The 13,871-nt window shown below is 51.1% G+C and overlaps 1 protein-coding gene across 2 annotated transcripts in view; it reads left to right on the top strand.

Annotated features, from left to right (window-relative positions):
* The window catches only part of P2RX5 (purinergic receptor P2X 5), a 44,916-nt gene that overhangs the window by 3,242 nt on the left and 27,803 nt on the right, over window positions 1-13,871 (top strand). The window contains exons 1-2 of one of the 2 annotated variants that reach the window (XM_083480066.1): window positions 12,162-12,293; window positions 12,885-13,035. In XM_083480066.1, the coding sequence (XP_083336192.1) occupies window positions 12,292-12,293; window positions 12,885-13,035 (153 nt within the window). In that variant the 5' untranslated portion in view covers window positions 12,162-12,291. Of the gene's footprint in view, window positions 1-12,161; window positions 12,294-12,884; window positions 13,036-13,871 lie in introns of those variants that run through there. The other variant, XM_083480065.1, reaches the window with a different exon arrangement.

The raw sequence follows: 13,871 nt of genomic DNA, 5'->3' as shown, positions 1-13,871 counted from the left end.
GGACTGAATGCAGAATTTATTATTTCCAACATGCTTCACAGCAAAAGCGTGTTTGTGTGTGTGTGTTGCTGTCCAACCTGTCAGAAAAATTTACAATTCTGGGCATATTTATTCAGAAATAAACCTCTGTTTTCCAAGCGCTTTGGAAGTGCATTTGGGAACTGCACAGAGACTCAGATGATTAATGGATCCATTGAATGGATTGATTTAATCAGCTAAAACATCTGCATATATTAACAAACCTGCAATGTCCCCGTCCCACTGGAGGTTTAAAGGAGACTTGTTTTGTTGAGTCGGTACAAAATGGAGTTGGTGGTGGGGCTGAAAATGGTCGTGGGGCTCAGGAAGAAAATGGGAATCCTTCCGTTATCCACGGGTTTCTTTTAAAAACCACAGTTCCTTTACAAATAATCTGGTGCTCAAGTTATAGAAGGACGTGTGAGAATTTAAATCAGCATGGATTTTCTGATTGAGACAGATGTTTTGAGACTACAGTTCCCATCATCCCTGACCACTGGTCCTGCTAGCTAGGGATCATGGGAGTTGTAGGCCAAAAACATCTGGAGGGCTGAGACTGAGGAAGCCTGGATCCTCAGGGTCTCTTCCAACTCGATGATTCTCTGAAAGGTTCTGGGTTCGATTCCTTGCCAGAGTGGTGTAGTGGTTAAGAGCGGTAGTCTCGTAATCTGGTGAAGTGGGTTCGATTCCCCGCTCCTCCACTTGCAGCTGCTGGGTGACTTTGGACTAGTCACACTTCTTTGAAGTCTCTCAGCCTCACTCACCTCACAGAGTGTTTGTTGTTGGGGAGGAAGGGAGAGGAGAATGTTAGCCGCTTTGAGACTCCTTTGGGTAGTGATAAAGCGGGATATCAAATCCAAACTCTTCTTCTTCTTCTTCTTCTTCTTCTTCTTGCATTGATGAAGAATCTCATCTTAGGGGGATTGAAAGCTCCCCCTATTGGAAAGCTTCTGCCAGTCAGTGCGTGTAGACAAGGCCAAGCGTTCTTCCAGACTGTCGCTATCTATTGAATTAGTACTCCTGATTAAACTTTTTGTTCCAGACCATGAGGATGAGAATCTTGCTTTGTTTTTAGGGAATGCTCAGAACTCGGTGGTTATGCAGAAGGTCTCAGGTCCAGTTCCCAATGGCAGCCCCAGGGTGGGCTGAGATATATTCCCTGGCTGAAACCCTGGAGAGCTGCTGCCAGTCGGTGCAGACAACACTGAGCTAGATGGACCATTGGGGCTGACTCTGTCCTCTGCCTGCAACTGGCTTTCAGCTGCTCTTCTGCAAAGCCCCATTCAGCACAGATCAGGTTGCCATGGCAGCAACGTGGAGGATGCTTTAGCGCAGTGATCGGCGGTGCTGCAGAATTTGGGAGCAGGCGTGGCCCACCGTGACTTCACGTCCCACGGAGGTGGCAGCCCAAGGACAACCACTTAGGGGGCAGGTGCCTATAGGGCTAAAAGGGGCTCTCTCCTGCCAGGCAAGCCATGTGTGCTGCTGCCCATCACTGCCCCCCTTGAAAATCTCCCTCATTTCTGGCAATTCTCTCCCACACAAGATAGTGATTGGCCCCCAATCTGGATGGCTTTTTGAAAAAATAATAATTTATTTTTGTATTTTCTGTTTTGCATAAACGAATGGATTAAATACATATACATATAACCCCTTCTGACTTCCCTCCCCCCGTCGTGGATCTGAATGTAATGATTTCCCCTTCTGCATCTCTGTCGTAACTCTATTTTTATAAATCCTTAGTTCAAATCTTTACCACAAGTTTTCTGTCAATCCTACCAATGTATGTAATAGTTTACAACAGTTCCCCTCCCCCCAAATAAATCATAAACTTTCCCCATTCTTTATTAAAGACCTCCTCTTCCTGGGTGTGGGTGGGTGTGTTTAAATTTTCTGTTTTGCAATTTATTTCAACATCCTTAAAATATCAACGACTTCCCTTTCCGTGGTTCATTTTGCATATCATAAATCCCTGCGTATTTTACAAAAACAAAACCGTTCAGTGTTCCATTATTACATCCGTCAAAACTTATTTGCACAGCTGAATTTATCTTAATGCTGCTAAACCTCTTCCTGGTTTCTAATTCTTCCCGTGAGTTTTGCCATCTCGACACCATTCATCAGTTTTGTCCATTTGGCTTTAAAAGAGGAACTGGGCAAATCCACAAATGTCCCTCCATCAAATACCAGTTTGACAAAGGCTTCTGTTAAGTCGTGGGTTGACATAGCAGCCGGCACAGCGATTTCTTCAAGTAGCTCTTTATTATAGTAAGCTGGAATAGAACTGACTGCAAACAGCTCAGCCGGCCTGTATTTATAGGCAGCCGGCTGTCAACATTGTAACCACAACAGCCCAGAGTTCCCGCCTAAAATAACTGGCCTGAGTGAAAACTATCTACAGACCTGAGTGAAAACTATATACAGTATCCCCCTGTTGGCCCAGGGTGAAACTACACTACATAACACCCCTCCCCACCGAGATAAGGCGTTAGTTACAATCGTAATGGTTTCCTTATATACAGCACTACGCGTAATGGTTCAATTAGGCACAAAAGCATATCGGTTACATTTCCCATACTTAGACCAACAGTGATACCTGTCCAACAACATAGTCCTTTAAATAAGTTGGGCGCTTGGAAACTCTGCCAGACCGCCGGGGACTGGTAGCCAAGTCCGGAGGGCCACACAGTTCTCGCTGAGGCTGTGGTGCGACCCTAGGTGGCGTTGGAACCAACTCCCCTGGATCCGCTGCTGTGGGTGGAGCCTCCGCAAGTGGAGTGGTCTGAGTCTGTTCTGAAACGGCTTGGTTCGGCTCCACGCTGGCAGTTTGCGAGGGAGGTGTAGGTGGGGCCTCGCCATCTGTACGTGTCTCTTCTGGAGCCGCAAGCGCAGTTGGGGGCACCTCGGTAGTGTCCAAGTCCCCCACCCTGCGCCTAAGCTGGTCTATGTGCCGTCGCCACAAGCGTCCGTCTTCGAGTGCCACCTGGTACGAGCGAGGTCCAGTGACTCCCACTACTGTGGCTGGCACCCAAGGGATGTCCCCCACATAGTTCCGGGCAAAGACCTGGTTTCCTGGGACAAATGACCGTGGTGCGTTGGCACAGCCTGGGGGTTCAGCCACGGCAAAGTCTGGGTGTAGCCGGTCGAGCGGTGACCTGAGGAGGCGGCCCATAAGCAGTTCAGCAGGACTCCTCCCTGTGGCCGCATGAGGGGTGATGTGTTGCACGAACAAGTATTCGGCAACCCGCTCATGCCAGTCTCCCCGGTCCAGGCGCGCCAGTGCCTCTTTTGTCGAGCGCACCATTCTTTCCGCTTGCCCGTTGCTGGATGGATGAAAGGGTGCCGTTAGGGCATGGCGGATGCCCAGTCCCAAAAGATACCGCTCAAACGTGCCTGACGTGAACTGCGGTCCGTTGTCAGAGACAAGGACATCAGGACACCCATGCGTTGCAAACAGGCCTCGCAGCACCCGGATGACAGCTTCGGTAGTGGTGGAGGGCATCAGGGCGACCTCCAGCCATTTGGAATAGGCGTCCACCACTACCATAAAGGTCCGGCCGTGAAAGGGGCCAGCCAGATCGATGTGCACCCTCGACCAGGGTGTCTTTGGCGTCTCCCAGGTGTGTCCCTTAGCTGCCGGTGGTGCAGGCCTCGACTCCTGGCACGCTTGACAGGCGGACACCCAGGCAGTGATGGCATCGTCCATATTAGGCCACCAGACGTAACACCGAGCCAACGCCTTCATTTTGACAATTCCCGGGTGGCCAACGTGCAGAGCCTCCAGGACGCGCTGACGGAGTCCCTGGGGAATCACGACGCGGTCTCCCCACAGCAGACAGCCGCGATGAGCTGAGAGTTCATGTTGTCTGGTTGCGAAGGGCTGGAACTCCGATGCAAAAGGCCCTTGTGGCCACCCCCTCCACACCCAGTTGAGCACCCGGCTGATGGTGCGATCCTGGGCAGATGCGGAGGCCACAGTGGCAGCCGATACAGGCGCTGCCGGAAGATCCTCAATCAGAAGGAGCGATGAAGCTGGAGCCGGGTCTTCCACAAATGCTGGAAGAGGGCAACGGCTGAGGGCGTCGGCATGGCCCATCGATTTCCCCGGGCGATGGATGAGCCGGTAGTGGTAGGCAGCCAGGAAAACAGTCCATCGCAGCATGCGTGGTGAGAGGACTGGTGGAGTTGGACGATCACCGGCGAGGAGGCCCAGGAGTGGCTTGTGGTCAGTGATGAGGTCAAAAGTCCTGCCATAGAGGTATTCATGGAACCTCTTCACTCCAGCCACAAGTGCCAATGCCTCCTTGTCGAGCTGGCTGTAATTCCGTTCCGTCGGAGATAGTGTCCTGGAAAAGTAGGCGAGCGGTGCTTCTCTTCCATCTGGAAAACGGTGACTAAGGACAGCACCGATGCCAAAAGGTGAGGCGTCGCAGGCAAGGACCAGCGGCCTGGATTCACTGTACTGTACCAGCACACTGTCTGAAGAAAGGAGAGCCTTGACTGCGTTGAAGGCCGCCGTCTCCCGATGACCCCAGGCTCAAGGCGTCTTAGTGCTAAGGAGTCGGTGAAGAGGCTCAGCCACTGTAGCTTTGTGGGGCAGGAACATGTTATAAAAGTTCAGCAGCCCCAGGAATGCCTGCAACTCCGTTTTATTCTTTGGGGTGGGGGCCTGCTGGATAGCGCGGATCTTGGATGTGGTTGGATGAAGACCGGAGGCATCGATAAGATAGCCCAGGAACTCTACCTGTGGAACGGCGATCTGGCACTTCTCCCTCTTTACCTTGAGCCCGGCCTCCTGGAACCTGGTCAGCACGGCACGGAGGCGCTCGAACAGCTGCTGGTGTGAGTCTGCAGACACCAAGACGTCATCAAAATATGGTACCACGCCCGGAAGCCCTTGCAGGAGACGCTCCATAAGGCTTTGGAAGATGCCAGGAGCCACACTCACCCCGAACTGCAACCGGCGGCAACGGAATGCCCCCCGGTGGGTGACGATCGTCTGGGCTTCAGCAGTGGCATCATCGACTGGCAGTTGTTGATAGGCTTGGGCAAGGTCCAGCTTAGCGAAGACCTTACCCTCACCCAGGGAATGCAGCAGGTGTTGGACAACAGGAACCGGATAAGCGTGCTGCTGAAGTGCCTTGTTGATCGTGCACTTGTAGTCAGCGCAGATTCTCACCGACCCATCTGGCTTGACCGGCGTGACGATGGGAGTTTCCCACTTTGCGTGGTCAACCGGCTCCAAAACTCCTTGGGCGATCAGTTTGTCCAGTTGTTCGTCCACCTTAGCCTTGAGAGCAAAAGGAACCCGGCGTGGCTTTAGCTTGATGGGGGCGACTTGTGGATCAAGGCTAAAGGAGATGGGCGTACCTGTATATTGGCCCAAGGTGCCGTCAAAAACCTCGGCAAAGTCTTTGACCAGACCCTCAGTCTCTGCGTTAGAGATGCAGTTGATGCCGGTGACTTCCAGGCCGAGGGCATCAAACCAGTCTAGCCCTAGGAGGCTTGGCCGCTGACCTTCGACCACCACCAACCGGAGCAGGCCCAAAAAATCCTTGAAGGCGATCCGGAACCGGCCAACGCCTACCACGGGAATGTCGTTTCCCTGGTAGTCTCTCAGGTGTACGCGGTGAGAGTCGAGTTGCCTTTTGGACACTCTGGGTACCAGTCTTTTGATGGTGCTCCATGACACGATGGACAGGGCAGACCCGGTGTCGATCTCCATGTCACATGGAGCTCCTTCAATGAGCACCGTGACGTTCAGCTTGCGTCGCGTAGGCGAGTCGGTTTGGCCAATCGTGGTTCCAGACGGGCAGCGGCAGTTGGTGAGAGCGAAACAACTTTCCTTGGCAGACTGGAGTGAAGACTTGGACTTGCGAGTCGATGAAGGGGGGGTGTCAGACGGAGCCGATCGGCAGACCTTAGCGATGTGGCCCCTTCTGGAACACTTCCTACAGATGGCGTCTCTGAATCGACACTTGGCACGGGAATGGTTGCCTCCGCAGCCAGCACATTCCGGTTGGCCCTTGGACTTCTGTTGGAACTTCCTGCGCTCCCGCTTTGTCTGGTGCACGTCATCGTCTTCACTGGAGGATGCCTCCTCACTGCTGGCCTCTTCATGATGCACCGGAACTGGCTCCCTAGCAAGACGCGGGCTGCTGGACTTGCGGATCTCCTGGGCGGAGCGTTCAGCAGCTTCTGAGGCCACAGCCTCCTCAATGGCTTTCTGTAGCGTGAGGTCTGGCTTGGCTAGGAGACGCCGTTGCAGATGGATGTCCCGGACCCCGCAGACGATTCGATCCATCAGGGCATCGTCTAAGTCTCGGAACTCACAGTGCATTGCAGCCTGTCGCAGGGCGGTGGTGTAGTTGTTGATTGACTCCCCCTCTGCCTGGTTCCGGTGGTAGAACGCATGGCGGGCAGCAATCTTGGACGGCTTCGGTGCGTAGTGGTTGCGGAGCTTCTCTTGGATCGTGTCCCATGGTGTTGCCTGGACTGCTTCAGGCGCAACCAACGCTCGGGCCGTCTCAAACACCTCAGGCCCACAGAGGCTGAGGAATAGGCCCCGCTTCCGATCCTTTGATACTGCTGTCAGCTTGTTGGCTTGGAGGTAGCAGTCGAACCGAGCGAGGTAGGAGTCCCATGATTCAGAGGCTGGCGCAAACGGCGGTAGAGGCACAAGTGAAGCCATGATTCCGATGCCGGCGTGAAGGGCGATGGATGGAACACAGTGCTCTAGCCAGAACAGTCAGCTCTGAATTGGTTCTGCCCAGTGATTTCGCTCAGTGATTTCGCTCTGTGATTCAGCTCAGTGATTCAGCTCAGTTCAGAGGCTGGCCGCATCTGGCTGTGCTCTGATGTCCATCCATCCCACCTTCGTCGCCAGTGTTAAGTCGTGGGTTGACATAGCAGCCGGCACAGCGATTTCTTCAAGTAGCTCTTTATTATGGTAAGCTGGAATAGAACTGACTGCAAACAGCTCAGCCGGCCTGTATTTATAGGCAGCCGGCTGTCAACATTGTAACCACAACAGCCCAGAGTTCCCGCCTAAAATAACTGGCGCGGACCTGAGTGAAAACTATCTACAGACCTGAGTGAAAACTATATACAGTACCCCCCTGTTGGCCCAGGGTGAAACTACACTACATAACAGCTTCTGTTTCTTTCTCTGGCCAGATGAGTCCGAGCAGGGGTAGGCAAACTAAGGCCCAAGGGCTGGATCCGGCCCAATCGCCTTCTAAATCTGGCCCACGGACGGTCCAGGAATCAGCGTGTTTTTACATGAGTAGAATGTGTCCTTTTATTTAAAATGCATCTCTGGCTTATTTGTGGGGCATAGGAATTCGTTCATTTGTTTTTTCAAAATATAGCCCGGCCCCTCACAAGGTCTAAGGGATATATAGTCCGGCCCCCTGCTGAAAAAGTTTGCTGACCCCTGAGTCAGAGGAAGAAACACAAGCCGTCATTCACTTCCCTGAGTTGATGTCCTTCTTCAGCACAGATGCTGAAGGAGAAGCAGAGGAGTAGATTCCAAGAAGGAGCCTAAGGCGATAGGTCAGGCAGATTGTCCTAGTTCTAGGGGTTGCGCCAACCTTGCAGGTAGGACGGTTGTGGCGCTGGAATGCCTTTGTTGGGTCTCGATGAGCATCTGACATCCGGTTGTGAAAGCTCACCAGTATCCTCATCCTCTCTTGCCATCCATCTCCTCCCCTCTGGTTCTGATGCTTCTTGGAATCTGTTCCTCTGCTCATTTTTCCTGTTCGTATCCTTCTTTTCTTCCGTGGAGCTCGAGGTGGCAAGCAGACAAGTCCTCCCTATTTTTCTCTTTCTTTATCAATCACTCATAGCTGAGTAAGATTGTCTTCCATAAACACGGTTTTAACAATGAGTCCCTAAGTGACTGTGGAGGCCAATTCTGGATCCACACATCCTTCCACAGTGGGGATGGGTTTCCGGGCGGGAGTTGATCCTCAGGCTGTGCTTAGCAAATAGGAAGCAGCAAACAATGCGTAATTAAAAAAATATAAGATCAAGCCGTTATACCATCTGTCCCCCTGCCCCCATCGTTCTGCCCGGACACTAAGGCCTAGCTCCAAGGAGGGCCTTCTGGCGGTTCCCACACTGTGAGATGTGAGGTTACAGGGAACCAGGCAGAGGGCCTTCTTGGTGGTGGCGCCCGCCCTGTGGAATGCCCTCCCATCAGATGTCAAGGAAATAAACAACTATCTGACTTTTAGAAGACATCTGAAGGCAACCCTGTATCGGGAAGTTTTTAATGTTTGATGTTTTATCGCCTATTATTATTATTGTTAGGGATGCGGGTGGCGCTGTGGGTTAACCCACAGAGCCTAGGGCGTGCCAATCAGAAGGTTGGAGGTTCGAATCCCCGCGACGGGGTGAGCTCCTGTTGCTTAGTCCCTTACTCCTGCCAACCTAGCAGTTCAAAAGCACATCAAAGTGCAAGTAGATAAATAGGTACCGCTCCGGCGGGAAGGTAAACGGTATTTCTGCGCTGCTCTGGTTCTCCAGAAGTGGCTTAGTCATGCTGGCCATATGACCCGGAAGCTGTACGCCGGCTCCCTCGGCCAGTAAAGCGAGATGAGCGCCGCAACCCCAGAGTCGGCCACGACTGGACCTAATGGTCAGGGGTCCCTTTACCTTTATTATTATTATTATTATTATTATTATTATTATTATTATTCTGTTGGCAGATGCCCAGAGTGGGTGGGGCAATAGTAATAATAAAAAATTATTATTATTATTATTATTATTATTATTATTATTATTACACAGTTTCCTTTGAGCTGGGGAACAGAAGCCAAGAGAAACATTAACATCATTATGAGTGCAATTAAAACACAGCATTTTTTCTATAAGTTGCAGAATTCTACTTTCCTTAGGGAGATACTATGGGTTGCACTTTTTTAATTTTTCTGTCAGGGCAGCGTGCACGAGTTTTCACTTGGGAGAGGGCTGATGTGATGACCCAGATCCCTGTAGACATCAAAGGAGAGCAAATTGCTTCCCTGTAGCCAAGATGCCTCTCTGACGCGTGGGCGCTCAAGGATGTGACAGTCATTTACGTGGCACGTGGCTGTCGAACGACATACTTTCTGACGCAGCTGTCAGCGTTTAATTACGGTACATTTAATTCCCTGCTTCCGCCTGGGCTCGGCAAGTTAGTAATTTAAGCCACGTGGAGGTGGTGATACCTTCAAGATTTCGTTTAGGAAGAAAGCAGACTCCCCACCCCCTGAGAATGCCACCAGCTTTCTCTCCCCACCACACATGGCTGCGGTGACTTTTACTAGGTGTGTGACAGGCAGAAATTCAACAGGGAATGCTTTATCCTCCCCATAGAGAAGCCAGTGAAGAGAAGCTTTGCCTTGCCGTTCCGGCTGAGGTATGCAGAGAATTCCAAAGAAGGGCAAGGAGTCAGTCCACAATCCAATCTGTGCATCAGGAGGGATGGAGTCCTGGTCATCCAGAGACTCACAAAGGGAGACACCAATGAGTGCCTAGGTGCTACTGGCAGCAATTCCCAGGACTTCTAGCTTCCAGCTGGAAATATTCCTGGAAATGAAACCCCTTCCAAAGTAGTAGTAGTAGTAGTAGTAGTAACAACAACAACAAAAATAAAAATAAAAATAATTAATAATAATTTATTTATACCCCGCCCATCTGGCTGGGTTTCCCCAGCCACTCTGGGCGGCTTCGAAACAAAATATTAAAAACACAATAAAATATCAGACATTACAAGCTTCTCTGCTGTGATGTTTTTAACACTCGATTGGGAGCTGCCCAGAGTGGCTGGGGAAACTCAGCCAGATGGGCGGGGTATAAATAAATAAATAAATTATTATTATTATTATTATTATTATTATTATTATTATTATTATTATTATTATAAACAGGGCTGCCTTCAGATGTCTTCTAAAAGTCAGACACTTGCTTATTTCCTTGACATCTGATGGGAGGGCGCTCCACAGGGCGGGCGCCACCAACGAGAAGGCCCTCTGCCTAGTTCCCTGTAACCTCACTTCTCGCAGGGAAGGAACCGCCAGAACCTCAGTGTCCGATCTGAATGATGTGGGTGGAGACGCTCCTTCAGGTATACTGGACCGATGCCGTTTAGGGCTTTAAAGGTCAGCATCAGCACTTTGAAATGTGCTCGGAAACATACCAGGAGCCAGTACAGGTTTTTCAGGACTGGTGTTATGTGGTCTCGGCGGCCGCTCCCAGTCACCAGTCTAGCTGCCGCATTCTGGATTAGTTGCAGTTTCCGGGTCGCCTTCAAAGGTAGACCCACGTAGAGCACGTTGCAGTAGTCCAAGCGGGAGATAACCAGAGCATGCACCACTCTGGCGAGGCAGTCCGCAGGCAGGGAGGGTCTCAGGCTGCGTACCAGGTGGAGCTGGTAGACAGCTGCCCTGGATACAGAATTGACCTGTGCCTCTATGGACAGCTGTGAGTCCAGAATGACTCCCAGGCTGCGCACCTGGTCTTCCAGGGGCACAGTTATCCCATTCAGGACCAGGGAGTCCTCCACACCATCCCGCCACCTGTCCCCCAAAAGCAGTAATAATAATAATAATAATAAATTTTATTTATATCCCGCCCTCCCCAGCCGAAGCCGGGCTCAGGGCGGCTAACAACAATAAAACAGTATAAAAGTATAACATAAACAACACTCTAAAATCATTCATTGTAAAATTAATTAATTCAAGCCACTGGCAACCATTGGGCCAGAGCTCTGCGAAGATTGCCAAGGGAGGGAGTCAGGCTGTGCCCTGGCCAAAGGCCTGGCGGAACAACTCTGTCTTGCAGGCCCTGCGGAAAGATGTCAAGTCCTGCAGGGCCCTGGTCTCTTGTGACAGAGTGTTCCAGGCCGTATAGGGTCCTAGGCCGTATAGGGCTTTAAAGGTTAAAACCAGCACCTTAAATCTGATCCTGTACTCCACCGGGAGCCAGTGCAGCTGGTATAGCACCGGGTGAATGTGATCTCGCAGCGAAGACCTCGTAAGGAGTCTCGCTGCAGCATTCTGCACCCGCTGGAGTTTCTGGGTCAGTCTCAAGGGCAGCCCCACATAGAGCGAGTTACAATAATCCAATCTGGAGGTGACCGTCGCATGGATCACAGTGGCTAGGTCAGGGCGAGAGAGGTAAGGAGCCAACTGCTTAGCTTGGCGGAGATGGAAAAATGCCGCCTTTGTTACAGCTGCAATCTGCGCCTCCACGGAAAGGGAGGCGTCGAAGATTACACCCAAACTCTTAACAGACGGTGCTGGCACTAATTGCGCCCCTGCAAGAGATGGGAGTTGCCCCCCCAATCCCATATCGCCCCGTCCCAGCCACAGGACCTCTGTCTTCGAAGGATTTAGCTTCAACCGGCTCCCACGTAACCATCCAGCCACAGCTTCTGTCTTGTCTTGCCTTGTCTTGTCAGGATTCAACCTCACCCGCCATCCATCCTCCAACCGCCTCCAGACACTCACACAGGACATTCTCCGTCTCTTTTGTTCCTGGTTTGAACCCTGATTTTTAATTTCGCCCAAGGCAAGAACTGACTTCTGATGGAACATTAGCAGCTTCCTTTATTGAAGCAGACCGGCTCAGTCCAGCTCAGTATTGTCTACACTGACTGGCAGCAGCTCTCCAGGGTTTCGCGCAGGGAGTCGTTTCCCAGTCCACAGTTTCAGAGCAAGGGAATTTCCTACCCTACCTGGAGGCAATGGGGATTGAACCCTGACCCCCCTGCGTGCAAAGCAGAGGCTTCCCTGAGATACAAAACAAGAGTTCTAGTACTCGTGGTTCTGGATTTAAAGGTGATTAAATAAGAGCAGAGGGAGTTGCCTTAGACCAAGTTATCCAGCTCAGTACATCATGCATTTTATTGAGTTTATCTAGCTCAGTACAGCATGCATTTTATTGAAACACAAGAGCAGTCAAGTACAACATCCCTAGAGTGGACATAAAAGGGGATGTCTGGACCAGCCAGTCGGAACTTCCTGTTTCTCCTAAGCTAGGACAGACTTCCTCTGCATGTGACTAGAGGTGGGCGTGGCCTCACCTGTCCAGGTAACAACAGAGCAGGACTGGTCAGCCATCTCTCTCTGACCACATTTGTCAAAGAAGCAACATCTGCTTAGCCTATGATGCTATCTTGGCTTCCAGCCAAGAGAGGACAAAGGGACTGTCTCCTTATGAGATAGTTTCCAGGTGTATGTTACTTTTCTAAGCTAAGTCTGATTCTGGGATCCAATTGTGAACAGAATGTGAGTGAGTAAACTCTTTTAATACTTTTATATAGAAGACTGTGTCGTGTCTGATCTTTTTATGAGGGACTAAATGGGGAATTACCTTTAAAACGTGTTTTAGAGGCTATAGCGAGCCTGAGCAAACGCATCCACTGCGAGTTTAAAGGGGGGAATGTTACTCTGCTAAATTGTGGAACTTGTTAACACAAGTTGGAAAGGATATAATCAAACAATATATCCTCTCCTGCATCCCTGAACATTCTCGCAGTCTAGACCAGGCACGTCCAACAGGTAGATCGTGATATAATCTGTTGTAGATCACTGGCAGTCTCTTTGGAAATGGCCACCCCTGGCCAAGACTGACTGGGAGGTGCCAGGAACCGAGCCCGGGCCCTTTTGCATGCAAAGCAGATGCTCCACCGCTGAGCTATGACCCCTTCCCAAAGGAAAGGCGAAGTCAAGAAACGAATGGGATGTTAATTACCATTTGAAAAAAAAGAGTGCCCCTGGGCATGTCCAGAAGGCCAGCCATCCATCACAGCTCTGATTTAGCCCCTGATTCAGAAAACTCTGTGTCGACTGTTGTTTCACGCTCTGTTGCATTTCCAGGTGGGTCTTCGTGGTCAAGAAAGGCTACCAGGATGTGGATACGTCTATCCAGAGCTCCGTCATCACCAAGGTGAAAGGCGTGGCTTTCACCAACACCTCTGAGCTGGGCGAAAGGCTGTGGGATGTCGCAGACTATGTCATCCCCCCACAGGTACCCACACTGACCCAGTTTGGCTGCCTTCTTTCCCCTGATTCTAAGCATCAACATATTTGTCTCTCATATATAGATTTATATAGATAGGGGACGCAGGTGGCGCTGTGGGTTAAACCACAGAGCCTAGGACTTGCCGATCAAAAGGTTGGCGGTTTGAATCCCCATGACGGGGTGAGCTCCCGTTGCTCGGTCCCTGCTCCTGCCAACCTAGCAGTTCGAAAGCACGTCAAAGTCCAAGTAGATAAATAGGTACCGCTCCGGCGGGAAGGTAAACGGCATTTCCGTGTGCTGCTCTGGTTTGCCAGAAGCGGCTTAGTCCTGCTGGCCCCATGACCCGGAAGCTGTACGCCGGCTCCCTCGGCCAATAAAGCGAGATGAGCGCCGCAACCCCAGAATTGTCCATTTACGGAAGACAATTTTACTCGGCTACGAGTGATCGCCAAGGAAGAAGAAGAAGGTTAATTTACAAGCCCTGAAGTCCAGGGTAGCTCAGGGATTGCCTGAACCTTTTATATCCTGGCAAAGATCACCTGCAGGAATGTCTCTGGTCACCCCCCTACGTTGGTGAAGCTCACTGTAGAACAAGAAGAAACTCGGCCACTAGAGATTCATCGGGCGCCTTCTCTGCCAACTTTGGCAAATTTGGATGGCCAGGCCTGTGTGTGTTGAGTCTTGCCAGGACTCTCTGAGCTGTGGATTTCCCCTGCAAATCCTCCTGGCCTTTGTGGATTCCTTGCTGGTTTCTCTTCAAGGTGAATGCAGCCCAGTCCCCTGGGCCTCTCTCTGCAGAGATGTGGCTCTATGCCCCATGCTAAGTATAGCCACTGACTGTA

Source organism: Podarcis liolepis (assembly GCF_965112155.1).
Source record: "Podarcis liolepis genome assembly, chromosome: 16".
NCBI classification, from domain to species: Eukaryota; Metazoa; Chordata; class Lepidosauria; order Squamata; family Lacertidae; genus Podarcis; species Podarcis liolepis.
Note: the sequence above shows the minus strand (reverse complement) of the source record. Positions and strands in the feature narration are given on the sequence as shown.